Consider the following 27,204-nt stretch of genomic DNA (forward strand, 5'->3'; position numbering starts at 1 on the left):
TCAAGTGTAAACACGCACACAAATACACACACATCTAAGAATTCTACTGTTCTTTTCTATTTCGGGTTTAAAACTACAAATACCAGACATAGCCTAGACAACAGGAAACAAGGTTCAGCAGGAAATTGCTTGTCTTGAAATTTTACTATGGGTCCATGGAAGTTTAAAATCTTTTCTTTGAACTACAAGAAAACACGAAAAATGTCTCCTCCTGTCTTGCAGGAGAAGGGCAAAATATCTAACAGATACTACACTGATAACTTGAGTGCACTTTGCAATTCCCTGGTTGGGGGCTGAGGCTTCCCTCTGTGACTTACTTATCCTGCTGAACTGATGTGTTTCCCTGAGAAACAGTAAGACGACTAAAAACATTCATTTCATTACAGGGCCGGCTTGGTGGGGAAGTAGGAGGTGACAGACTAGCCTCTGGGGCTCCAGAATCTGAGCTACAAGAAAAAAAGAACATCTTCTTTAACAGGTTATGAATGGTTAGAGAAGTTAAATGCAACATGCCTCAAATGTTAGATGCTCTTTTCTTAAGCAAATAAATAAAATTATAATGCTAGCTGCAGATATTTCCCAGAGAAGGCAATAAACTTAAGACTACAAACTGCTGCAGAGTGCAAGGTGACACAATGTTCAAAGTTTATGTGCTAACAGTGAAAGGTCCAGGCAGAAAACACATATGTAAAATGAAGAAATTCTTATAAAGCTGCAGTTTCTTAGAAAAATTGATGACTTCCATCATTAAAAAAAGTCATTTGCAAATGCTCCAAAGGACATTTTCTCAGGGCTCTGCTCCCGAGTTATTTTGTACAGAAAAATACTCTGGAAAAAAAAAAACCCGCACACAGAAGTTGAGCAGTGAATAATTTCACTGCCAACAATAAAAACTGTCCTAGAATTAAAGAAATAGAAAAATACAGATTTCTTTTTCAAGAAAATATACTCAAAGTTTAAATCATGTCAGAGAAAGTAAATTTAAAAGAATCTTACAGTTTTTGTTCTTTTGCCTTTGTCTTTTCCATTGTTTTCTCATAGGCTTTTCTCTTCGCTAAAGGTGAAGGCTCAGGTATCTTCTTCTCTGACAGAGATGGCTGTCTAGAACTAAAGCAAGAGGAATCATTATCTTACTTTAAGGCCCTTTACAAACTTGCTTTTCTTACATTAGCTGTCATTCTCCCACTCAGATTTCAAATTTCAGAATGTGCTTAATCTATTATTGTCTCTCTTGAATCTACGGACTCTAAATTTGTTCTCACATTTTAATATAAAAATACACCAAGTTTATTAACTTTCACAGTTCGTCAACATATAAAGAGCCAGATACTGAATATGCAAAGGAGATTTACTAATTCAATAATAAAAGAGACTGACTAAAAGACATACAGTGGAGTACGCATCTCAAATTAAGACCATGGGGAAGATGGAAGGTCTGACTAAGAGCTAAAATTTCAGCTTCCACAACTTTCATCTACAATAGAACACTTACAGACATGAAGAACAGTGAAATTATGACTCTTACACATAAATTAACTTTTGCATTAACATATTCATATTTCAATATCAAATTCAAAATTAGGAAGTGAGAAAAAGTATTTCCCATTGACAGCCTGACTATTCTAACATTGCTTCTCTTTGTCCCCCCTTCCCTTCTTCCTCGCTTTCCATCCCTCCTTTGTCTCTCTAGCTCTTGCTCTGAAATAATTCCAGTTCACAGTCATTGTGGTCTTTCTCCCAACCTTTTACTCCCCATTAAAAACAGCAAAAAGATCAAGATAATCCAAATGTCATCATTCACCACAGTCAGATAAAAAAAAAAAAAAAAAAAAAAGAAGGGAATATGGATGGTCTCCACTCTTCTGAACTCCTGTTTCTCACTAGCTGGGCAATCAGAAAAGCAACATTTGCTTGATTTATCCTTTTTTATGTGTGTTTAGAAGTTGTTTCTATGAATATAAGGACCAGAAACACTCACTAAAAGAGAGAAAGCAGGTTCTGAAAGTGCTTGTGTAGTACACAACTTTATCAGGCAGACAAAGTTCAGCTGGCAGGCCACCTGCCTGACACAGTTACCAGCATCTGATCTCAGAGCTCTACAGGCTCTGGATCTACATAGCTGCAACTCCTCTGCATGAGAAAAGCTGTACCAGTTTCCCTTGAGAGGAAGTCTGTGCTCTATAAAATCCACCTGGGTACTGGCATGCAGAATAACATGATTTAGCAAGGACAGCACAACAAGAACTTGACTCAAGTAGCTGAGACTGTCTCAAGTGATCGCATGCACACTGAACACAAGCCCCGATTGGAAGGTGAAGGTCCTACCTGTAGGACCTAGTGTCAAGAGTTGCATGCAGACCCTAGAGCTCCCTTAGGGTCTTCAAGAGACAGGAAAAGGAGGACAAGCGATAACCTGTCTGGTTTTGCACAAAAGCCTAGCAGTTACAGTACACAAAAAGAAGGGGAGGAGGCGGGTTCAATTCCCTCCTCAAGGCCAGAGCACCCATTTCTCTGCAGGGCTCCCTTACCTCTAGGCATACTCTGCAAAGGACATAAAAAGAGATGGAACAGGACACTCCTTCCCTCTCTTTATGCTGGACCAGTATGCATTTAAGAATGCAAAAGTCCTGGGGTCACAAGGCAAATCCTATGATCAGCCTGATAACTAGATGTTTCAGCAAGGGTGACAAACTTGGGTTATAGTCTCTGCTGCCATGATTGCCTATCTGTCTACTGTGCAGCTACTAGGTTAAATAAACCACACCAGAAACTGGAACCCAAGCTCCTCTGCCTCACACCAGTGTCCTGCGTATTCAGACATGGAGCCAGCTCCCTCTTGCTCACTCTCTACCTGCCACTTGAGTCTTCCATCTTTGACTCGACAGTGGTACATCCTCAGAAGGCGTAAAGAGCATGGTTATGTTATGAATTCTTTTTGAAAGCCTGGAAATGCAGGTATTATAAAAACGCAGTAGTCTTCCTGGAATGAACTTCCTAAGTATAGATGTAAAAAAACCAGGTGCATGATGTCAGTGAATGAAAAGGAGCAAGACACACACCTAATTACAGGTTTCCAGTGCCCTTTTAGATTTCCCAGGATATCAGACACAAGACCTACAGGAGACCACTCTACTCTGAAGAGGCTACTGTAGATGAGTCGAGCATATCAAGGGCCAACAGCACTAGCCATCTTTGTAAACAGAATTGCAACCAAACTAACTGCTGCCCATGTGCATTTAGGTGCCTCTCTGAAGCACCACAGATCTGAGAAAACTGAGGCGTTTCCAGAGTGGGGCAGTTTGTACACGTGCAGACGCCTAGACTTGCACCTAAGCATGTAATTAATTTTTGTCACTTTGAGAATGCGTATTTTGGTTCACTATTACTGCTTCCACATCCTTGAATGCCACTTAAGTAAGTGGCACAAGGGAGATAGAGTTTATTGCAGATAAGATCACAATCTGCTCCATAAGAATGTATTTTATTACAAGAGACATGATGGCACTACAGGCCCATGTAGGAAGGTCAGATGGCTCACAAAGAGAACCTTTCTTCAACAATGACCAGCGACCAGCAAAAATAACGATACTGTATAAAGTATACTCAGTTCTAGTTCTGAAAAAGCATCTCAGTTACAGTGAGAAAGTCACTGCAGACCGATTGTGGGAATTTTTGATCACTTATCTGCTAAAACATGATCAATAACAAGCCAAAATATATGTGAGGCCTACTGCTGATTGAATTCATTTACTGACAGCACATAACTCTCTAATGCTCACGGAACGCAGTTTTTGGAAAATCCTGTTTTGCCTCCTTGCTGGCTCACTTACACAAATGGATACATTCTAGAAGATGGAATGAGGCAAAAGTTGGTATTACCTGAGCCTTGGATGCCAGGTCATAACACTTGATGTTTTAAATCTTGCAGCTTCAAAAGTCTCTAGTGATCTCACACTAACTGCTGAAACAAGTGGGTTTTTTCACCTATCCTCACCCCCAAGAGCTTTCTTTCCAAGCAGATTCTACTTGTAAAATGCACTGAAGCCATCAGCATGGGTTAATAATTGCTGTCAGCAGTGTTTTACTGTTCATGATTGCCACCTCAAGCAGATGCTAGAAATACATAGTAAAAATAATAAAAATTGCAAATGTGCATTAGATGGAGACTGCTGTAAAAATATTATGCAAATAGGACAGATGGATAGTAAAAGATGCCTAATTGCAGAATCTGTAACATGAAGACAGCTATGTGACACAGTTTTTCTGTATCACTGTGTGGGGCAAGCACATTCAGTTTACGCATAAGTTTGTGCAAGATAGGACCTAGTACCTAAAAAGCCAAGAAAAGGGTCTCTAGCAGTGAATGGCTAATAACCAACGGTGATATTGCTAGATATAAAAAGAACGGCAAGAGCAAGTGAAAAAAAAGAGAGTGCATGTGAAAGACCTACTGGCCCCAAAATAAAAAGATAATACTTTTATAGTTCTATTTGGCATCAAGTAATACTTTCAATTAGTAAATCTGTTCTGCAGGTAAGTGCAACCTGCAAATAGAAAGGATTTTTGTGGATTCATAATATCCAACGTGTTTCTTTCAACTTTACATTTGCATGCTCTATTATTGTATAGACTTCTTCATTTTAAGCATGGTCCACATAAGATGACTTACAGAAAGATTTTACCTAAGAGTTAGGACCATATACAGATACTATTACTACATGATGTAACATTTTTGGGTTGGGTTTTGGGGTGGCGGGTTGTTTTTTTTTTTTAAATCTCTCTGCTGTTCTAAGCGGATTCTCACTAGCTCCCTAGAACATGCATTTCCCATAGCACTAATATAGCAAAGTGTCCAAGGTACTACATGGATTTTTCCAACAACTTAGAAACAAGGCTACAATAATTTTACTATGACAAAGCAGCTTAACAGAACTTATACCTTCAGTGAGAAACACGTTATTTAAAACAGTGCGTTTATACTTTCTAGAGTGATGATGGCAGAAAAGAAGGAGGAGCTTTGTCAGTATTATTTAGTAAGCTTAAGTATATCAACCTCCTTTGTAAAGTTAAAATAATAGATTAAAAGAAATTGGCAACATGCATTTTTTGAAAGCGAAGGATAATTAGTACAGCATGGCCAAACTTACATGCTGCCTATCTTAGAAGGTAAGCCAGATGGTGGGGGAATAAACTCTCTGTCCCTAGCAGAAGAACCATTTGTGTCAGCAGCCATCCCACTTTCTTGGGTTTCTGCAACTGATGCAAGAGCGCCAGCCAAAGTAGAGTCTGCAGCACTAATGTCGGAGACTGAATCGCTGCTGTCTGCATATAGCAATTCCATCTGAGTAGTGGTCCTCCGGCGGGCCTGGAGACAAATAAAAAACAAGTTGCAACTTGAACATTTCATGGTATGTGTCAAAAGTGCTACATTTAAGCTTATCATTAGCTGGTAATTAGCATCCCCCTCAATCGCTTTGCAACTAATGATTTCAGAGGAGGCAAGTCAAATTCAACAGCATGAAATACTGATTTGACAACTGGTTTCCAAGGATATCCTTTCAACCAACTACAAGTGCCTGTCAATACTACAGGAGTAAAATATTACTCTCCTAAGGTTTATCCAAATGAAATGTTATAAAGCAAAGAGGAATAAAGCAAAGTGTAAATTTAAATAGCTACAATTATATTGGTGTGACTTCTTACGCTGATGCTGCTTCTGATATGCAAACTCTGCTTATTCCTTAGTTTATGTCACTTCAGAAATAGTTTAAGCCAACACAAATTAAGGTTTGCTCAGCATTTCAACAATTTGAAAACAACATAAAACCTCACAAAGGAGCTGAGCTTTGTGCAACACAGTCATTCTTAAAAATCTGATCATACACGTTAGGTGTAATGATGCTGTGAAATTAAGATCTGTTCCTCAGGGAAAGAAAGGCCACTGGGGAAGACAAAAGTCCAGTCTGAACAGAGCCATTACAAAAATGGCATGTCTATTTTATGCCAACATTTACAAACCAAACTCACTCAGTTTACCTGCCCAAAGAGCTGCACACCAATGAATGCTACTAATAATGCAACAGCCAGCCTAGATATATTCTTCCAAAGCCAAGTGCAGTTGGAAGAGTGGAGGCTAAGCTTCTATTTACTTTGCAAACTTCGTTTATACTCCTGTGAGCACAGAAGCAAAATCACAATCAGTGCTTATATTTCCAGTTCCCACTGCCATTAATACTAAACTGCAGCCAGCCTAGATATATTCTTCCAATGCCAACTGTAATTAAGAGCCTGGAGGTCAAACTTCTATTTATTTTATAAACTTCCTTTACATTTCTATGACCACAGAAGCAAATCGCAAATGATAAGCATGTTCACAGTTCCCACTGGCATTAACATTAAACTGCAGTCTATCTAATACTAAACTGCAAATCTACTCCAGTTTGGAGTGCTAGTAATTGGAAGAATGTCTCTCTTTCTGAAAGTGTAAAAATTCAAGAACAAAATATTGAAAAAAGTATATTTTTATCATTGCTTCTCAGAGAGGAGTATCATATAAAAGCATATTCCATACAAATCACATGAAGAGTATGTCAGTTCACCTTCTGCATATCTTCATTCATTAATGTCTCTAGAGCAGAGCAAGAGCATTCTCCAGAAGGTGCCATTAAAGTATGAATTATTATAGAATCATAGAATCATTTAAAAGACACGTAGATGAATTACCATCATCATTGTACAGCCTACCTTGCTTTTGGGTTTGACTTCACCACAAAGCTTCAAAAGATCTGAAGATAATGAACTAAAAGAAAAATTGCATCACGGTTAGAAAGAAAATAGTCATATTTTTGCACAATGTGTATTTTTATTTAATTTTTCTTTCTACTGAAATGGTGGGCAAAGTGTAATGAAACAACATCACCGGTATCTTCTAATGGATACATAATGCATTACAAAAAAAGGAAAATGACAGTAATTTTCTAGAACCAGATCCAGTTACCTGTGAACAAAGATTGCTCACCTTCCTTCTGTCCCAGGACTATGCAATGGGGCATCCTCATCAGTACTATCTTCCAAATTTTCTAGAAAATTTCCAAAAGAATAATGTTAGTCTGTCCGTCTACAACAGGACGTGAAGGTTTTAAGTGCTATACAAAACAGCTCAGACAATGTTGAATGTAGATGAACAGCATACAAAAAGCAGGGATTTTCAAAATATCTTGACTATTCGCTAGCCAGTCCCCATTGAATTTTCCTCATATCTAAACTAAGTTTTTTTCATACAATCTAAGTAACTCATACACCTAGGCATACTGTGCCAAATGTGGTCATCTACCTATTGCAGCAGAGCAGCAGGGATGACAGAAAACCAGAAATAAATTCTAGAGGGAAATCTGGAAGAAAGAAGATAAAGCAAAGGAAATTAACTGCAAGACATGGAAGAGACAGGATTTAAATCAATGGACAGTAAGGGTGTCTCTTCCTCCTCTTTTTTTGTAATCTTCTTGTGCTAAGACAGAATCAGTCTGGTTATAATGAAAAAAAAAAAAAAAAAATTTAACTAGCTAGCGACCTGAGGCTCAGCCTCAGCTTATATAGAATGGCATCATTTGGGCTGACAAGAAGCAAGCACTTTATTAGTATATAAGCATTTAGTTTTCAAAACAGGACGATGCCACCATTTAATACTATACAACTGCTTCCTAAAAGGAGATTAATTGTATTGAAGTTAATTGTAAAATGAAACTGTTCAGTAGAAATGCTCCTGAAGTAAAATGGGTACACAAACCTGCCCACAAAAGACAAAACCAGCATGCATGTCACACTAACACTGTCAAACATCAGATTAACATGTCTGCATGCGAACGGTGCAAAACATTAAGCTGAGACAACCAGTCCAGGGCATATGTACAATCAATTCCAAACTGTTGGGAAACCAAATCCCCTAACTTGCATATTATTCTAATAATACATTTTAAGCATAGTTTAAGGACATAGGTAATATATTCCTGCAAGTAAAGTCCCTTATTTTTTAACATACTCATTAAATTTTAAGAATGAAATAACCTTCTAATGACATTCCGTTATATCTCTTCTTTATTATTAGAGACACTACTTTCTGCCATAAAGCAGATACCATTTGCAATGCATAGAACCAATATATTTGGTACCCATATTAAAATAGGTTTGTCCATGTATATATTTTAAGTGTAAGTTCATGCTTTGGAGAAAGGGAGGAAAGATATACAATTTCCAATTGAATTCTGAGAAGGAATGAAGAAAAGAAAAGGAACATGCTGCCTTCTTGTGTATGCTACATCTAAAAATGTTTCCTGAAAAAGTCAAAACCATTCATCAATCTAGCACCAACACCAACAACGCACTTCAGAGGTACTCAAATGTTGTATTAGTTTTAACAATGTAACTTTAATTATCAGAAATACAACAATATTATAAAGAAAGCAGGGTCACAGAAATAGCATTCTGAACTTTCTTTTTTGTTCCATCTTGGATTTGAGCCCACATTGAACCTTTTCTATACACCTTTTTTTGTCTTCTGCAGAAGAGGGGATCTAGAGTACTGCTCCTTCTAGCAAGGCACAAAAGTAGCATCAATAAAATAACTGCATTTTTTTTTTAAATACAAGATTCATATTAGGGTGATGTTACTTCATCCCCTTCTCGTTAAGAACCTGTGATCAGCTTTCACAGGTAACAAAGCAGGAAGTGCGGGATAGCCACAAAAGATGGGATTTTATTTGTAAGCTCACACTCATGTGACCTGACACATGTTGATATTTTTCTTCAGTTTGTCTGCAATTCAGCACAGGAAGATTGCAGGAAGCCCTCAGGTAGAAACCAGCACGCAGAATCAACAAAAAGAAATGAGAAGAGGCAGAAGAGCAAGATTCTGCAAGAAGAGATGAAAGGAGCAATAAAGTTAGTAAAGGCAGTACTGCTTGCGAGGAGCAGCTAAGATAACTGCTAATAAACCAATGCTTATAGAACAGTGGAGAGCTCTTCTGATGACTTGTCTTCATCCTCACGCAGAGGCAACTGGAGAGTACCAGTACGATGGAGCACACCAGCATGGTTCATCCAGAGAAAATGACGTTTGACCAGTCCTCTCAAGATCTGCACATAGATGGCTGTGAGTCACATCCATGAACATCCAGATGTCACAGGTGGGAAGGAAAAGCAGCTCCTACAATTCTTCAGAAAGGACTCACTCCAGCAACACTTCAGGGCTCAACTTCATGGTCATGTTAACTCTTCACAAGAGCAGATGGGATAGCGAATAGCAGCTGGTTCATCCACACAAGGCAGGTGTGCATTCAAAACCCATTCTGAGGGTCAAAACCTGAGCCTGTGATGTACTTTTCTGCAGACTGAACCCTTTTCTTAAGTTTATGCTTGAATGTAGGTGCACAACTACATTGGGAAATGCCCAAACTTCTTCAAGCCAAGTGTATTCAAATGGCTAAGAACTTTTGAAGATATCAGAGCTGAAAGTAGGCATCAAGGGAACAGTTCACAAGCACCCTGGAAGTGCAGCCGCTCTGCTTGGGATGGGGTGGCCTGGGTGCTGCCACCTACACTTCCACCTCTGGGAGTCACATCCTCAGACCAAGGAGCCCCTGCACCAACAGAGTCCCTGCTGACCAGCTGGCAGTCCCAGCCTCGAATCCTCACTGAAACAGTGTCTGAACTCCCTGCAGCTCAAAAGGTTTAGCTAATAGTGATCTACAAACCAGACTACCCACAGTTTGGATTTCAGCGTGGACTAAGGTTAGTACAACATATTCAGCCAAGATACACCCACAGTGAAGTTTCCTTCCCACAAAGTGTTAGCATAGCCCTGAGTGGCTTAGATGTTTTAAAAGCCTCAGTTCATGCTCGCAAAGTGTTAAAAAGCTTCTTTAATGAGATACACTCTACAAAAACTTTCACGATAGAACGACTGTTCAAATTCATTTAACAAGTGTCTTTTCACTGCTCCAGATGTTGTTAATAACTAAAAGCCTGTCCAGAGCTAAAGAAAATGCAATACTAACTTCTTGACTGGAGAAGCATTGCTCTCACTCCAACAGAAGTAAATACACACACATGCACACACATTAAGGGTCTATTTTAGATACACTATGATATTAATAACCACTGAAGTTCCTGAATAAATACTGGTCGTATGCAGCAAGATGCCCTGACACAGATCTTCAGGTGTGACCTGTCGGGAAGCTGGCAAAGTTCTCACCAGTTGACACCAGATGATGATCTATACACTTTCAGGCAGTCTTGTGCTTTTGCAATGTTTCAGATGCCTATACAAACTAGCACAGGACAGCATAATGGGATTAGAAGTAATACGACAATACAAAAGGAATTGTTACTGACACCAGTAATATTTTTTTCAAGTTTCAAACATAGCCAATTTTGTGGCTAGGATCAAGGGAGGGGAGAAAAGTATAATTTATTTGGGAATCATTTAAAAGCAACAACAACAAAAGGCTAATGTCCTCAAAATCAGTGAAGTCAGTAACTAAGCCCCATTGAAAAAGTGAGATATAATCTGCATTCTGCAAAACATTTACATTACAAAATAAGCTATCTGCAACAGGTTAAGAATACCTGCATGTTAAGAATTACTTTTTTTCAGACCTAAAAAGATGAGCAGAATTCGTCACAACTACACCACTAGTATATCACAAAATAGCTTTATGTAGTCTGATCACACTATAGGTTCGTAAGGAGTAAGTCATGAATTTGAAATACAGCTCTGCTTACTGTGTTCACTTCTCATCTGACAAATCTAACTAACATGAGGACTATGAGTGGCTTCAGAAAGGAAGAAATGCTCTGTAAGCTCATGATAATGAGTACATTTACAGAATAGTTCATGCAAACTTCACAAACTCACAAATTCTAAGATACACCAGTTAGTGAACATGAATGAATTAGTAACTCATGCAGCTGTACAGTACACAGAAAGCTAAACATACTTACCCAACTGTATGCTATCTAGGTCTGTGTAAATAACAGCAACAAGGAAACAAAAGCAACACTCCAATCAAAACATATCCATTTATAAAAAGAAATAAAACAAAAGTACCCAAATGTATTCTAAATTTTTCTTAATGTCATCTCATGAGAAGTAGAATAGATGCCGTAATAGACATACAATGCCATTTTCAAAACCACTAACATATGATGATTGAACAGGATTGCACATTTAGAATTTCACATTCAGAAGTTAAACTCATATCAAATTGTAAGTGCACGGTCTTTTGTAAAAATAACAAGCAGATTAATTGAATTTAAAAAGTCTCAATAAAAAAAAACCTTCTTTATTTCCTACATTTCATTGCCAAGGGGATATACTTAAAAATGACATACATGCACATCAACTGTGAAATAGAGTTTAAGATGTTAAAATACAGCATCTATTCAGAAAAGAAATAGCCTAGAATGCCCAGTACAGCATGCATGAAAGGCAAACATGACATGCAGCTGACTATTGAGAATACAAGATGACAAAATTACCTTGCAAAGCATGACCCAGCAAAGCATCAAGTTCAGGATTTAACTCAGCTTTTTCTTTTAGCATATGAAACAGCAGTTGGTTTTGAGTAGCACTAGTAATTTCTGTCTGCTTAAGGCGTCCCTCAAGAACTTTAATCTGAGCTTCTTTCTGAGCTGCTTGGAGACCCTAAGAGAGAGAAAGAAAGAAAAAGATGGCAATGCTTTATTACAACTCTTTTGTTACAAAATGAGAATTGCCAAAACATTTTAAAAACTACAAACACAAAAAATGTGTACATTGTAACCTTCCTCTCACATCCTAAAACCAGGTGTCAACTAAATGTCTTTTTTGTTTATTTTATTTTGTTTTAAAGGGACTCATTAAGCATTTGTTTAACCTGTGTTCCTCAGACTCTGCCTTGCAAATATGCATCTAGTGGCTAAGTTGGATACGACTCCCAGGTACAATTCATAGATTCTTTGCATTTAAAAGTAACAAGCATCTGAAAAATCAACACCTCCATTTTTCACAAATAAGTACTTTTTAAATTATTACCTATGATACTCTATAACAAACAACAGCAAAAAAAAAAAAAAAAATCCCCCCCCCAACCCCAGAACAGTAATCTTTCCTACAGAATCACTCAATGAACTTAGCTTCTGCTGAAAGATCTCATGGCCTAACTTAAGAGAGAATCCATTCTAGGGGAACTCCCTTAGACCCATGGATTAGTGGGAATTTTTTAGTTGTAGAAAACATAGCCAAGGAAATTTACAGAGAATGGCTTCCAAATAGAAGAAATAGTATGGAAAAATGAAGGTACAACACACCTTCTCAAAGACTTCTAGGATAACAGAGAACTTTGAGTGCTAGCACTTGAGAAAGAAGTGCAGTACTATGGACTTACACATTAAATTCTAATTTTATCATGAACTAAAACAGCATATCAATAGATGCATTTTGCATGTGGAAACAAACAACAGAAGAGACAGCAGGCATGACCAATTCTGCAAGAAAAATATACCTTCAGTTTTTCTACATGATAATTACTTATGGGAAAGAGGAGAAATGCCTTCACATAGTGGAGCTTTTTAACATGATAAGGAGAAATTGTTAACAGAGTAAGTCAGAGGCACTTCTTTCATATTAACTCTGCTGCAAGGAATCAGGTATCCATTCAGCCCACCCAAGGGCTGAAAAAAATCAAAAGACTAAAATTTGCAGAAGCCAATATGATTGTGGGAATTTTCTTTTCCTTTTATTTTTTTTTTAAACAAACTTTTTTTATTACCTGCACAGTGATGAGTCAAGAATGCAAAAAAGAACAGAGAACTGGTCAGTGGAACTGACCCAAAGCCTCTTTCAATAGCCTTGAAATCTTTCATTTGATTCAATGACACCGAGTATGGTCTCCAAACAGAAAGAAAAGCAGCAGCAAGAGCATATGATACATATGTGCACAGGGTTATAAACTGCCAGATACTCATTCTGAAAATATCACTCCCCAAGGCTTTCAGAAAAAGCACATATTGCTCTACTCAAAAGTAGAAGGCTGACTAAAGTATGCCATGCATCAATATATTTTAAAGGCTCATATTTTTAAGGAAGTGGCTGAGCCAGTCTTTAAAAAAAGATCCTGAGCATTCTTTAGGAGCTTGTTGAAAAACATAGGAGATTATTTATTTGATTATGAAAAGCTAGTGCTCTTATAAGAACAACTTGAGGTAATTAGTGAAGTAGGCTCTACTGGGGCTTGAAAAACAGGCAATAGATTGAGGGGGACAATGGATCATAAGGGCCTTCACACTGAGAACCAGCATGACTTTTCATAGATACGAATTCACATTAGTTAGTCTTTATGTCAGCACAGCTCTGCTCCTGATACATGGCATAGTCCTGGCACACACATATTTCACTTTACTGCATTACCTTATTGATACCCATCACGAGGAAGTGATCAAGCAAATATCGAGCTTCTGTCAAAGTGCAAGCATTTATCACTGCTGTTACATCCAGGGTCTCTCCTTCTTCCTATGTGTGCAACAACAAAAACAGTCAGATGGTGAAAAATGCATTTTTTCAATTTTTTTTTTTTTTTTTTTTTTTTTTTTAAATTCATTACAGTAATCATAGAAAATAGAAAAAGTGAAGATGCTGCAGTATCACCCAGGTCATCCCCTTGGTACCTCTAAACCATGTCTGACAGATTTTTTTTTTTTTTTTTTTCACCAAACAACTATCCCCAAAACACCCCACAGTACAGACTGCAGCCTTCCAGTCTCTTCCAGTGCTTCAGTTCCTTTCCTCCTAGAAAGCTCTTTTCAACCTCCAACTCAGACCCGTTCTTTCTACAAGCTAAGCTATTCACAGTGGATGCAGAAATGAGTGCATTTCTTCACCCTCTGCAGCCTTCATGCATTTGAAGACTTCTCCCCCTAGTCTTTTCCTCATTTTTCTTCTTATTATTCTCAGTCAGTATTAAGCACTCTGGTACCCTTAAGAATTAAAGCCTTCTGTGTTCACTACTTCTTTACCAGTGAAGTCCTGTAACCTTGCACCATGCTGTCCAAAATTTAAGAAACCCTGATGTGAGTAAAATAGTAAAAGCTGCTGGCGATGTAACGTGTATTAAAGCACAGATTAGCTCAAGGTGGGAGAGGAAGAACTCAAGCACTGCCCTATAAAAAAAAACTGGTAAGCATTACAGTTCAGATTTCATGCTACCATGTGCCAAGAGACCTAGGAAGTTGTATGTGGTGGATTCTTCCTGCTAGACCATGTAAGGTATGATACGCATTATAAGAGTTTTCACATTTGGATTTCACTGCTTTTGGTAATATTCAAATTTCTACATCAATTGTAATAGACAATTTCCCTTTACCGAATTACTATGTGAAAAGTCAACCCTAAACGGACAACTTGGCCTGAAAAGGCTCTTTAGTTATAGAAAGCCACGGTTCCATAATTGAAAATACTAAAATGCAATATAAAGAATTTATATAAATTCTTACATACAAAAATACTTAAATATATTTTTAAAGTATACAAAAACAATACAAGGGAGTGGAAGTATGTCAACAGCTGCAGGAAGATGATACAAGCTGTTAGCCGTCAGTCCCAAGAATTATATTAATATAATGCCAGCAGAACGGAAAGCATAAGCTTTGACATTTAAATGCTTTGCAATCTTAACTTGCATTACGCTATTGACACTAAAACTCAGATCTGAAAGTTCAGTTGTATAAATATTCTTCATTTCAGACTTAACCCAAGTATTCACAAGTTTTCACTTCCTGGTTCAATAATTATACAGCCAAAATAAAATTAATTTCAAAATGAGAACATTTCCAAGGCTAACACAGTTGTGTTTTTCTTTTCTCTGTTTTATCATTTTTGCATTAATATTTGACCTACCTTTGCTTCTTCCATTTGCATAATGTTTGCTTGGCAGTCAGAAATGCTGTCATTAATGTAGTCTATATTTGCAGTTAGTGATTCCACCTCTTCATTTATGTTTTGGACATTTCTATCTGCCTCAGTGCCACCGCCATCCTTGATGAGCTTCTCCCTTTTCTTTGAAAGCTTTTCTCTTCTTTTTGTAAGTTCTTCACGTTGCTATTTTCCCCAAAGACATAATATTACATAAAAAGGAATTAGTAAACACTTAGGCCATTTAAGCGCCTTTTTGTTTTATTTTCCTTTCCTTGTTATACTTTAACTAACATATCATGATTTCTACAGGAAGAAATTATACATGTGAACATATTAATACATTTGCATATGATTCCATTAATGTGCTTTTTATCTCTTACTCAGCACAGCAATCCCATGGTCTAAATGCTTACTGGAGTTGTTTAGAGCATCTTCATTGACTGCAATGGATTCCAATCACTTTGCCTATGCCACCATCACAGCAATTCATTTACAGCAAACATAAATGCACTGCTCTCTCTTTAATATGACGATACAGCCAACAGTGTTTAGTGGATCACCCACCGTAAGTAACCTGTTCATATCTGCCTCCATATTGGAAATGGTCATCCTCTGCATAATGATATCAGTCACTCTGCGTTCAAGTAACTGCCACTTCATCCTGGCTGCCTTTGAGGAGTAAACTCTGCTTGTCACTGCTTTCCGCTGGTATTTCTTTCTGTGATAAATTCAAGAGAAACACACAGCTAAGTCTAAAGTAGTCCAATTACACATTTGAATGTGGAAATGATCAGGCCAGAATATTTTTCATGGACAACCTAAAAATTTCTTGCAGAATTTCTTGCAGTTTTTCATTGCACCAGACAGCTACCTGCACCCAGCCCTGAACTCTATTGCATTCTGATAAATTGCATTTGAAAACCAGGTATCAAATACTGTGGCATCTTGTATGATGCACCATTGAAATCGAATGCCACCTAAGAGTTGTTCCCTATTTAACAACGAGATCTGCTTCAAACCACAATGGAAGATCATCAATAAACCTAATATATTTAATTGTGTTTTCCGACAAGTTTTTCTTTGTACTTAAGAACACTGAAGGTGTTGGACCACCAAGGGCACTTCTCTAAGAACAGATTAACTGGATTCTGAAATTTTGGGGTTTCTTAATGTGATTTGTCCTTGAATACCTTTTTACATTATTCCACACTGTCTTCAACCCACAAAACTCAAATTGCATTTGATAATGGTAAAATGCCAATTTATGAGCATTACATGACAGCAGTTTGAAAAATAACTACTGTAATATGCATCATCACAAGATTATCTGCTAGAAAGTCCATGCAATTTTCAGTTTTCCCTCTTAAGAGAGAGTCCTAAACAGTTTTAATCCTTACCCTGTTCCATTTGTTGCAGTTACAGATAATGCTTGAACCCTTGCGACAGGAATTCTCATCTTCTGCTGTGCTGCTGTTCTTGAACCATCATGCTCAACTGATGAGCTAGAACTTGGTTCCTGTATAGGATGCTCAGGCAGACTCAGCTTTCGACTTACTTTTCCTGCCACTTTGTCGGACAGAGGCCTTACTTGCCGACGAAGGGCTGTGACCTGAAACAGAGTGCAAAGACACGATTACTTCTCCCCAAAACTGCATTCTAAGTTATAGCAATACAACAACATCATTCTGTTTTCAAAGATGCATTACTGCTTTACCACAATACCTCTTCAGTTTTGCGACGTAAGATAACTTCTTGATTTCTTTTCTGAGCTTCCAGAAGCTTGAGCTGATGCTGTGGAAAAAACACAAGCAGCACATGGTATTTTTTCCATTATCTGCCACAAGGACTGTATTGTGTAAAACAAACAAGCAAACAAACAAAAAACCAAAACGACAACCTTTACACACTAATACAAGTTTGCAAAACTGTTGTGGCATGAAGAGATCAAGTCACAACGGTTTCTTGCTCTTTCTAGGGCAGAATGAAAATAAATGTTTCACTATATCAATTCTCTATCGAAAGGAATACTTGCATGCAAGTAAGCTAGTAGCAACAGTTTTGCAAAGATTAACTAACAAACTAATACTGAAATACATATTCAGTAAGTCTTCTGTTTTCTGTTGCACGTATCACCTGAAGCTAGGAACTAAGTTATCATAGAAGTGAAACCAAATTATGTGCATTTTGACTGGTGAAAATACACAGGTACATGCCAGTCTCAGTGAATGCATACACACATGGTGTGCCTGCAAGCAGATGCACATCATAATGACAGACGCTTATTCCAAATATAAGTTCTTTATCTGTCAAATCACCTCTCGTTTGCGTTGCTCCTTTTTAAGCTGTGCAATCTCTCTGTTTCTTCTAGACTCAGTCATTCTAGCTTTCTCCTGCTCTTCTTTCATTTGTTTCATCAAGCGAACCTGTGAAGAGGTCATCACTTAGAAAAAGCTGTTTACACTGGTGCTGTTCCCTGCCCCCACTCATATAGAGTTTCTTCTTCAAATTGCCATCTTCCAGTATATTACATGCTTTTAGCAATTTACCTCCTCCATCTAATGTCTTCTTCACTAAGTGCTGAATAACAGCTAATAAGCAGTGCAAGCTTCTCCATGTTTGATACTGTAATTTCTGTTCATTAAACCTAAAAGCCACCCCTCTCCCCCAGGAACAGACAAGTCTTCATATCTTTTCTGTTTTCAGACTTCTGAGCAGCTGACAGCATGAACAGAGTTATCTGGTAGATAAATGCACAGGAGATTTCAACCCATTTTTCAGTAAACACTCATTGTACAACACTTCAATATACTGAAATATACCTTGGTTTTCTTCATCTCTGTCACCTCCTGCTGCAATTTCTTCAGTTGCTTCTCATATTGAGACTGATTTTTAAGCAATCGTGCATGTTCCTTTTGCGCTGTTTGAAGTCGCTGCAGTTCTTTATTCATGGCTTGGAGTTTCTTTTCATATTCTGACTTGATTTTTTTTGCCTTCTCTTCTGAATAGGTCTCTACAGAACCTAGAGTAAAAGAGTCCTTAATCTGCTTTTGTTCAGGATATTTTCACTTTGCCAGCCACAGCAGATGACTGCTTCCTCTGCTTCTAGCATTATCTGCAATATCTCTGAAAAATTTAATTTGCCTCTAGCTCCTGTCACCTGCACTGCTTCAAACTTTCCACCTCTGTGTCTTCTTGAACAAGAGATCAAATATTAACATTCTCCTTCTGACTTCTTTGCACCAGACAACAAATATCTGAGTGCCTGAAGACAGATACACACATGCTTGTTCACACATATGTGCACAAGATCATAACAACTGTCCCAAGAGCCATTAAGTCTAGTATCCCTTTTCTGGCACTGATCAAGAGGGAAGGTCTAAGGAAGAATAAGGGAACAGCAAAAGCATATAAAGTATGCAACTATAAAGTATATATAGTATATTTTTAAAAAGAAAGAAACAAACAAAACACTTCCCCCAGTACTCTCCCAAAGTTCAACTATTTGTGGCTTAGGACTTTCTGAGCCAGAGTTAGTTTTTCATCTCAGTATGATTACATATTCAAAAAAGTTTGGTTAGTAAAACATCTCTGCGAGGCTACTGATCCTAGTTCTTATTTTTATGCAAATCAAAAGAAAGTGGGGAAGGAAGAGCAGGAAAGAACTTTTAATTCCGGAACTATCTCAAGGACTATGTTAAAATGAGAGCTCCTAGAAAATTGAAAATTCTTATTCAACCAAATCAAATACCTGTTAGTAGCAGTATCTTTTTAAAAAATCTCTGTCCATTCTCGTAGAAACTAGAATGAGTAAAGTATGATTCACTGGCATTATGGGGACACACCCATTTCTGTTTTCTGCAATTTCTTATCACATTTGAAACAGGAAGTGAGGGAAGTAGCAAACAATTCAATTTGAATATCTTACACAACATCTAGATTTAAATGATTTTGTACTTCTTACCCAAGTTTTGAAGAACCTGATCTCTTTCAAGCTGAGTGTCTCGAATCTTATGTTGTAGCATCATTAGTTTCTCTTCATATTGTTTTTTCAATGTTTGCAACCTTCGTTGGCTGTTCTCTAGCTCATCTATCAGTTTCTGCTTAATGGCTATTTCGCAGGTGATATTTGCCAAGTCGGCTTGATAATTTTCTAAAGTAAAAAGATTTGAGCAATTAAAAATTAAGACTTCTGTTGAAGTAACAGCGAGGATCACATAACTACAGATACCCCCCTGCAATGTCAGGGTCATTTCCTGACATGTAAATTGTGCATAGGAGAAGTCTACACAAAGCACAATGCAGCAAGTGAAACTATTATCTGCAATTATCTCCCCATCCTAGAACTGGGAAAGAGGTAGGGAAAGATCTCTCTCATTGGATCACAGTTGCCCATATGTTATAATTCCTCACATTTAAATCTCAACATCAGCAATCTCTCCTTCCCCATACTAAAGTTGCACAGGCTGTGAGACTTCAGTCACATCTCAGGGCTGGAGAATAACTGTCATTTATAAACCCATCAGATTATAAATGGAAAATTTGACTGCTGGCAGATTCCAAGGGAGATCTTCCCTACTCTATCTCTTAGAAAAATACAGCCAAAATTCTGAGAAGAGAGGAGCCACCTCAATCATGGAAGTGGAATAGTCAAGGGAACGAGAAAAGTAAGAGAAAAAAGTAAGGAAAAAGGACTAATCCACATACTAAGTTTATAAAAGTTTAATTAATTTCTTTAGTCAATTAGATCCTTTTTTGGCTTAAGAGTATGTGCTCCAGAACAAAGATGTCAGTTGAGGATATTTTTTTTTTTTTTTTTCTTTCTTTTCAGATTCTGCAACTCCTGCTAATGATTTGTGTGACTCTCAAACAAGAAGGAACCAACAGATTTGGTTTGCCTGTTTGGCCCAACTCACATGAGAGAATTGCTGGTGATGCTGTCTCTGACTCTAGCAGTCCTAATTTCCATGCCACACATAGGCCATGCTTCTACATAAAGCCACAGCCTCTGAAAATGAGGAAGGCTGATAGACTTCCAACCTCTGAAAATTAAATTCTACTTATTTCCTAATTAGCTGAATAGGAGCTATCACCTTGGTGATTAGTCCCGAGACAAAAATAATCCAGTACTTAAAACCTTACACTTTCAATATTCTAACTAAGGAAGAAATATGTTATCAAACACCTGATGGCCTTTGGTCAATTTTAAAGCCAGTACAGGGACACTTGATCAGATGTATATTACATGTTTTAGCACCATAACCAAAAAAGAATTCACTGAACATACAATCCACAGAGAATTATGGACAGTGGGTTGACAGCACACTATCTTGCCTACCAAAACCCAAGGAATGACAGATAGTATTTGTAAAATTCTACAAAATATTGCACTGACATCACCTTTTTCGTCAGAGTCAGAATCCGATTCATCTGAGCTTTCGACAACTTCCATGTCATCTTCATCCTCATCATCTTCCTCTTCTTCATCCTCATGATCACTTACTTCCTGCATTTCTTCCTACAAAATGTACAAAATAGAAAGATGTTGAAGCACACCCACACTTTTCCATACCCCAATCACTTGTGACTATCACTGTGAAGCCACAGTATTCATCTGACCCATTCCTAATTTCCTTTCTATAACCTTGTAAATATTTAAACAGACAATGAACAAATAAAACAAACGCTTCAAAATACTTACTGCTTCCAATTCATTATTCTCTCTCTCTGAAGTGCCTTTTTCCTCCCTCTTCTCCTGCTCGTTATCTGTGTTATCCTCCTTAACACTAGCAGAAGAGGCAGAGACAAAATATTCACAAACTCAAATGGCATGTGCTTCCCATCCCCCAAACCAGTAAGTTGCAATTCCAAATAAAGATGAAAACCAAAGTGTAGTTAGACAAAGGTACACGTGTTGGGCATGGGTAAAACACAACTTCCAAACTCCCGCAGATAATAAAATAATGCTCAATTACTCTTAATCTTAGCTTGCAAAATAATATTAATGATTAGCACATTGGTTTAGGGCATATTGCACAACTGGGACAATCAGAACACACATCTTCATATACTACAGCAGCACTCATTTTGCATGGAAGTTGCGGTGTACCCAGAATAGCTTTTACAAAACAAAGAACATTGTGTGTAGGTACAACATACATTACAGGTATTACTACACTCTCAAGCTACAACAGAGCCTACTGTGCTTACAATGATTTGAAAGTTTATGTATAAGCCTTAAACAACATCCTAATTTATCATACTATAACTACTCTTTTGATCAGTTATCTACCTTAACATCAAGGGAATGTTCAAAATAGGCATTGATACAACAACAGAGTCGAGAAATACTGAACTTTTGCAATAGGACTGTCTATCTCAAAAAGAAACTTTTCCCAACTATTTACATTTTAGTATATTTCCATGCTTTTGTTTTTCAGACTATGGTTCAAAACTTACTTAAAAGTCAAGTACCTCTATATTCTCTCCACGCTTGGCAACCTGAACTGTAGTGATGGCTTATGCAAATTACAGCAGGGGTTTGTTTTGTTTTAAAGGTTTGGTGTATTAGCCATTAGGATGAGTTCTAACATTTTTTAAGTGCACATTTGAGACATCATATGCAAATGTAAAACTCAAAAGTCAATGGAACTCTGCTAATTGTCATGGACCAAATGGCAGTCCCTCTAGTGCTACATGTGCGAAACCCAAACCATCCCCAATAAATGGGAAATCATGATAGAACAGGGCTAGGCACCATAGGGGGTAATAATGAAAAAATGCGGTTAGGATTGCATAACATGGAATCCACCTCACCTAACTTCAGCTGCATAAAAGTTTGGCAAGTTATGTGCTGTGACTCATCAGGCAGGGTAACTAGGAATGCACATTTTCCTCCACTGACACCAAGAGGGGCTCGGACTTGAGGTCTAACTCTCAGACAAATCCAATACTCAGTGCAGTGACAAGAAATGTTCAGTACATTCGGGACACTATACTTTGGCAAGTGACACCTAAAAGCCACCTTTAAAACAGAGCTCTTCTCTGAAGAGTGCCAGTTAAGTAACACAGTGTTTCTGTGCACACATGATTTTTTGTTATGCTACTTTGCTATACTATTTTTTAACCTGTTCAGTGCTAACTGGTTCCTTCTGCCCCACTCATCACCAGTGAAACCAAATCCAGCTACAGCTGACCATGTGCAAGGCAGAAAGCTTTTGCTTGGACCGTCTGAATCCACATAGCAGCCGGGGAGGCTGAAAGCAAAAAGCCTAACCAAATTTGTACAGGAAACAAATGCCAAACAAGGAACACTGAGCCATGCAATCTTATTTCCACACATTCTCATCTCACTCAGCCCACAACATGTTCTGTTTTCTGTTGGTTAATAAGCCTAAATGATAACAGATCTTAGCTGCAATCTTCATACAGATTGAGACAAATCCCCAGTTTCCCTTCTGCCTGCACACAGCACAGAGCTCACCACTACAGAGAATCGGTGTTCTGCCTAATAAAGAGGAGAGGCAGGAGAATGGAGAGCCGGCAGCTCTCCCAGGCAGAACTGTACTGCTTGATTTGTATGCTACTGATCTGTGGATTCACACCATCTGCATGAATTCAGTGGGGCTTTTATGGATCAAAGAAGAGAGCTGAAAAATAAAAGCTCCGTTACTTTCATTTTTAACAACAGTATATTTCTCTTTTTAGAGCCCTCAACTTAACTGCTCTCTATGACTAACTACTTTATCTACTGCTTTGGCTGAAACTGAATGGAAAGAATAGTCAAGGCTTCAGTTGCATGCTCTCAAAAATAAAAGAAGCAGACTTAACTGAGGTGTGAAGGACCAAGACCTTCTTGATCTCACATGCCAAAATTATCGTCGTATGCTTCCCGCTATACATTTCATACCATATGAGCTACTGCACCTTCCTCCTGCCTTTCATTCCATACAGGCCATGCAAGAAAGCAATCTACTTAATTCTATAGTGATTCCCAAAGGCACCGCCTCCCCACAAATGCCTGCTCAACACCGTGCAATCTCAGAGTCAACTTGAATTCCACAACAGAGGTTCCTTCCAGTTAAAACACTTGGTGAAACTCAAAACACAGGAAAGAATTCTGAAGAGCCAGACAAACTACTCTTGAAGTACCTATGAATCTGCCCAACTTCTTTTAATGTATGACAACCAGTTAATTGAAATGACAGGTAATTAAAAACCTGGGAAATATTCCAACCTTCTTTCTTCTTGACTGCTTTCCTCAAGTTTCTGTAGCCTTCAAAAGCACGAGGTACAGTATTGGAAGGCCAAGCCAATGAAGGACAAACCAGACAGTGAAAAGCAAAAGTGATAAGAAGGTAAAAAAATGATATATATGAGCTTGTGGAGTTTAAAATGAAATTTTAAAAGATACCATCAAGAGACAACAAGTAGTAAAAAGGCAATACATTTTGCACAGTTGGAAAGTAAATAGAAAACAAAGAAGAAGCATTTGTAGGTTAACTAATCTGTCACTGTCAACAATTGTAAATTCAACTTATACTAAGGAAGAAGTTTTAGATATAGACAATATATTTCACTTTGAGAACTATTTCTAATATGGATTCAAAAAAATCTCTTAGTTCTAGAAAGTTTTCTCCTCTTTTGCCACTTAAAATTGGCAGGTAAAATACCGAAAATGAAGCAAGAAGTACTGCCATTGAACCAAAGTTATATATCCTCAGGAATATATCATTAAAAAAAACAATGCACTAGTTTTATATATGCTGATAACATATTGTAATATAAAATAGTAATGAGAAATTTTTATTTTAAATCATATATTCTGAATATAATTCATATAAAAATCTTCAAACTGCATTTATTTTTTGGTTTGGGGTTTTGTTGCTTGTTTTTAAATAAAAAGCAGAAAACTGCAGTTTGTTTTTCTGGGATTCAAAAAGTACATGCCAATGATCGCTTGTTATTTTTTAATAAATTAACAAAAAATGTGCATCAGAAGCAATGAGATGGACAAAGCGTTAGTATTTTTACTTGTACTTTTTCCTCTTGAACGAACGTGGATGTATCAGTAAAGAAATGTCTGCATGACTCAAGTGTAGAGATGGCTTAAATTTCAACAACTACTGACATTCCTCATGCTCCCATTATGCGCAAGTTTTGAGCAAGAGCTTTTGCTGCCTTTTCACCTTATACTGCCTGCCATCTTCCTTCAGTATCAGCTAGGAGCCAACATGCTGAACCCCATGTAATTTTATCAATAATTTAGTTTAATAAAGGTTAGAGAAGTCAAAAGACAACAGTCAAAAAAGGTTACCTGGTATGTAAGGCTGACTAACAATTGAAAAGGACATGGGAGGTTTGCTCTGGGGCTGCTGGTGAGTAGGTCACACCATGGGACACTCCACTCAAGCATGTCAGTATTTCAGTAGCCAAAACATTACTGCCATGTAAACTGTTTCCGATAAACTTTATGACAGATGCTTATTAAAGGCTACAGATATATAGCAGTACATACCTGCTGCTCATTCAGAAACTGGCTCCTAGATCTTCAGCCTAGCTCACAACAATTTAGGTAAGTTGCATGTATTTCAAATTATGCACCTTTCATCATACTGACCCATCACCAGGAAACGAAAAGACCAAGAAAGGTAGCAGATGGGGCAGAACCAGTAACTAGGTTTACCGATCCCATTTTAATAGGAAAACGCTAGTTAGACAACTTTAACAGAACAGCAACCCTAACAAGAAATAGTACAGCAGAAGCAGCTAAATGCCTGTAAAGGACAGAAGTAGGGCAAAGAATCCCTACCAAACTGCAGGATAAATTGTCCCTTTGCAATACATTAGCATACTCATTGCCAATTCCTGAAATTTCAATAGAATAAAAATTCGCAGTGATATATTCTGAACACAGACTTTGCATTTCATTAATTAGGACTCTGCAGGTAACAAGTATGAGAGACTATATGCATAATCTCTCAAATTCTAACACTTCTTAGCTTCTAAGGAATGTTTCTCCTAACATACGCACCTCAGGAATTTATAAATATTTTTTACAAAGCAGTCTGTAGATGGGCCAGTAGAGAGATTCAAACCTTACCAGCACTTTGAAAAGTATGAACCAATTCTATAGAACACAAGACCTGCTTTAAGATGGAGGCTGGACCCTCAAGACGTCTCTTCCAACTTAAATTTTTTCTGTGGTTCTCTGATTCTATAAGGCTAGGATAAAAAGCCAATCTCAAAAATAGTTTATGGTAAGTAGTCCCTACTGGGTCAGACCACTTGGCTATCCCATTCTATCCCATTCACAAGATTATTGTCCTGGTGTGAGCAAACGTGACTGGACACAGAAGCTTCTTTCCGGGGTGGGGGGGGGGGGGAACCACCACCAACTTTTTGAAGTTTTACTTACTACTGTATGTACCATAAAACTTCCAAATGTCGTGGGTTTGTTGTGTTTTTTTTTTTAAAAGTTATCATCTCCTACAATAAGAGATATTACTCAATATATCTAGTAACCTTTATCCGTTTTCTGGTCACAATCCTGTCTGCTACCTAATACTCAGGCTGCAACGTAACAACTGGGGCTCTCTCTAAGCATGTATTTAAATGCATGCTTGAATTTATAATGTCTTGAAACATATAAAATCAAATCTCTTTGTTGCATTTACAGTTAAAGAACATATTGAAGTGTTTGGCTGAAAAGAGGCCAGAACATTCTGATGATTTCATTTAATAGTTCGATGCTCCCCTCAGGTTCCTACAAACATGAGACAGAAAATCTATCAAAATCCCCATAGAAGTATAAGAGAGTTTCCTGAAAAATAATATGCAAGGGAAGAACCTAGTTGTTATTAAAATGAGTGTTCTCTACAAGTATCAGACATTTGTGTGGTGAATGGATTTATAGGTATAGGACCTCAAATTGCAGATATCACTAACTCAAACCTACTTCATACTTCAACTACATTTCAGGCTTATACTGTTTTAGTTTTACTCTTAACTTGTAAAAGCAGTCTGAAGGGGCATTAGTAGATGGAGTAATAGATTAGGAGCATGGAAAATTTCAAGGAAAAGCAAAAGATCTCTAATGGAATCAAAGTCTCAGAGTACACAAACCGATCCTTGCTGTACTAACTGCTGTCTGAACAGGCATTTATATCCATGTCTATGAGCATTTTAGTAGATGAGAAGCTGGACAGCAAAAACCAGGAAAGCATGATTTTGCAGAGAATTAGGAAACCTCAAATTAAAAACATTCATAAAAGCAGAACATAAAGCAAAAGAAGCCATTCCAAGAGCTACCAAAGAATTCCCAGCTATTCAGAATATCTTTTCTTCAGAAAGCTGTTTCAGTTCTGACATATGGTAGAAAAAAGTTTGTAAGTTTTATTTTTGAAAACTTCTGTTGAATTTCAGAGGCATTTTTAAAATTTTTTATAAAATATCAAAATTTACAGAGAGCACCTGTGCTTTTACCATTGTACATAATTATATAGAAAAGTTCATTACAACAGACATTCATTCTACAAATACTGCATACTTTGCTGGAAGAAAAGATGGAAAACACCTATAACTTCAATGTGTAAAAGGGTTTGAAGCAGTTTAGGATCCAAACCCACACAGCAACAACGAATTAATTTTAAAGTCTCAGTGGTTAAAAAATACACCTCTTTACTAATAAAAAGAAAACAAATAGCATTATAATTCATACACCACCTCTTTTTCTTCTTCCTTTCTTTTTTTTTCAGCTTTTCTAGATCTTTCTTGGCTATATCTAGAATTTCCATTGTCTCTTTCTCCGAAGAAAGCATAGAAGCAGAAAATGCTGATGGTCCACCAAAGTACGTGGATCTTGTTGAAGCTCTTGACAAGTTGCGTCGAAGATTTTCATTCACTGCTTCACTTTCTAATAATTTTGCTCTTAAAAAAAAAAATGTAGACCATGAATCACAAGTATTGCTAACACATGAGATGTATACTCTTTAGCATCTGTAACTGCAGTGTATTACCTTCAGTTTAAAAAGAAACTACAAACCAAGGTGAAGTCTCACAAAATACAAGTGTAGTCAATCCCTTGATGAGACCATTTGACACAAGGGTTAAGTATAGTGTACAATAATCATATACGTTAGACAGAAAACATATAAATATAAATGTCTGAATAAATACACACACATATATATGTACAGATATATATCTACATATGTTGTATGTATATACACATTACACAACAGCTACAGTATTACGTAGCT

General features: G+C 37.4%; 1 protein-coding gene across 2 annotated transcripts in view; it reads right to left on the reverse strand.

Annotated features, from left to right (window-relative positions):
- The window catches only part of KIF21A (kinesin family member 21A), a gene marked incomplete at both ends in the record, with an annotated part of 92,410 nt that overhangs the window by 15,367 nt on the left and 49,839 nt on the right, over positions 1-27,204 (reverse strand). For both annotated transcript variants that reach the window (XM_082308767.1, XM_082308766.1), the window contains 19 exons: positions 318-446; positions 997-1,107; positions 5,148-5,365; positions 6,745-6,799; positions 7,019-7,079; positions 10,999-11,019; positions 11,536-11,701; positions 13,445-13,546; positions 14,930-15,130; positions 15,512-15,665; positions 16,345-16,556; positions 16,670-16,738; positions 17,263-17,370; positions 17,767-17,966; positions 18,909-19,097; positions 20,345-20,462; positions 20,646-20,730; positions 23,181-23,219; positions 26,669-26,872. In XM_082308767.1, the coding sequence (XP_082164893.1) occupies positions 318-446; positions 997-1,107; positions 5,148-5,365; positions 6,745-6,799; positions 7,019-7,079; positions 10,999-11,019; positions 11,536-11,701; positions 13,445-13,546; positions 14,930-15,130; positions 15,512-15,665; positions 16,345-16,556; positions 16,670-16,738; positions 17,263-17,370; positions 17,767-17,966; positions 18,909-19,097; positions 20,345-20,462; positions 20,646-20,730; positions 23,181-23,219; positions 26,669-26,872 (2,442 nt within the window). The remainder of the gene's footprint in view (positions 1-317; positions 447-996; positions 1,108-5,147; positions 5,366-6,744; positions 6,800-7,018; positions 7,080-10,998; positions 11,020-11,535; positions 11,702-13,444; positions 13,547-14,929; positions 15,131-15,511; positions 15,666-16,344; positions 16,557-16,669; positions 16,739-17,262; positions 17,371-17,766; positions 17,967-18,908; positions 19,098-20,344; positions 20,463-20,645; positions 20,731-23,180; positions 23,220-26,668; positions 26,873-27,204) is intronic.

This window comes from Platalea leucorodia (genome assembly GCF_965183815.1).
Source record: "Platalea leucorodia genome assembly, chromosome: 4".
In the NCBI taxonomy this organism is placed as follows: domain Eukaryota; kingdom Metazoa; phylum Chordata; class Aves; order Pelecaniformes; family Threskiornithidae; genus Platalea; species Platalea leucorodia.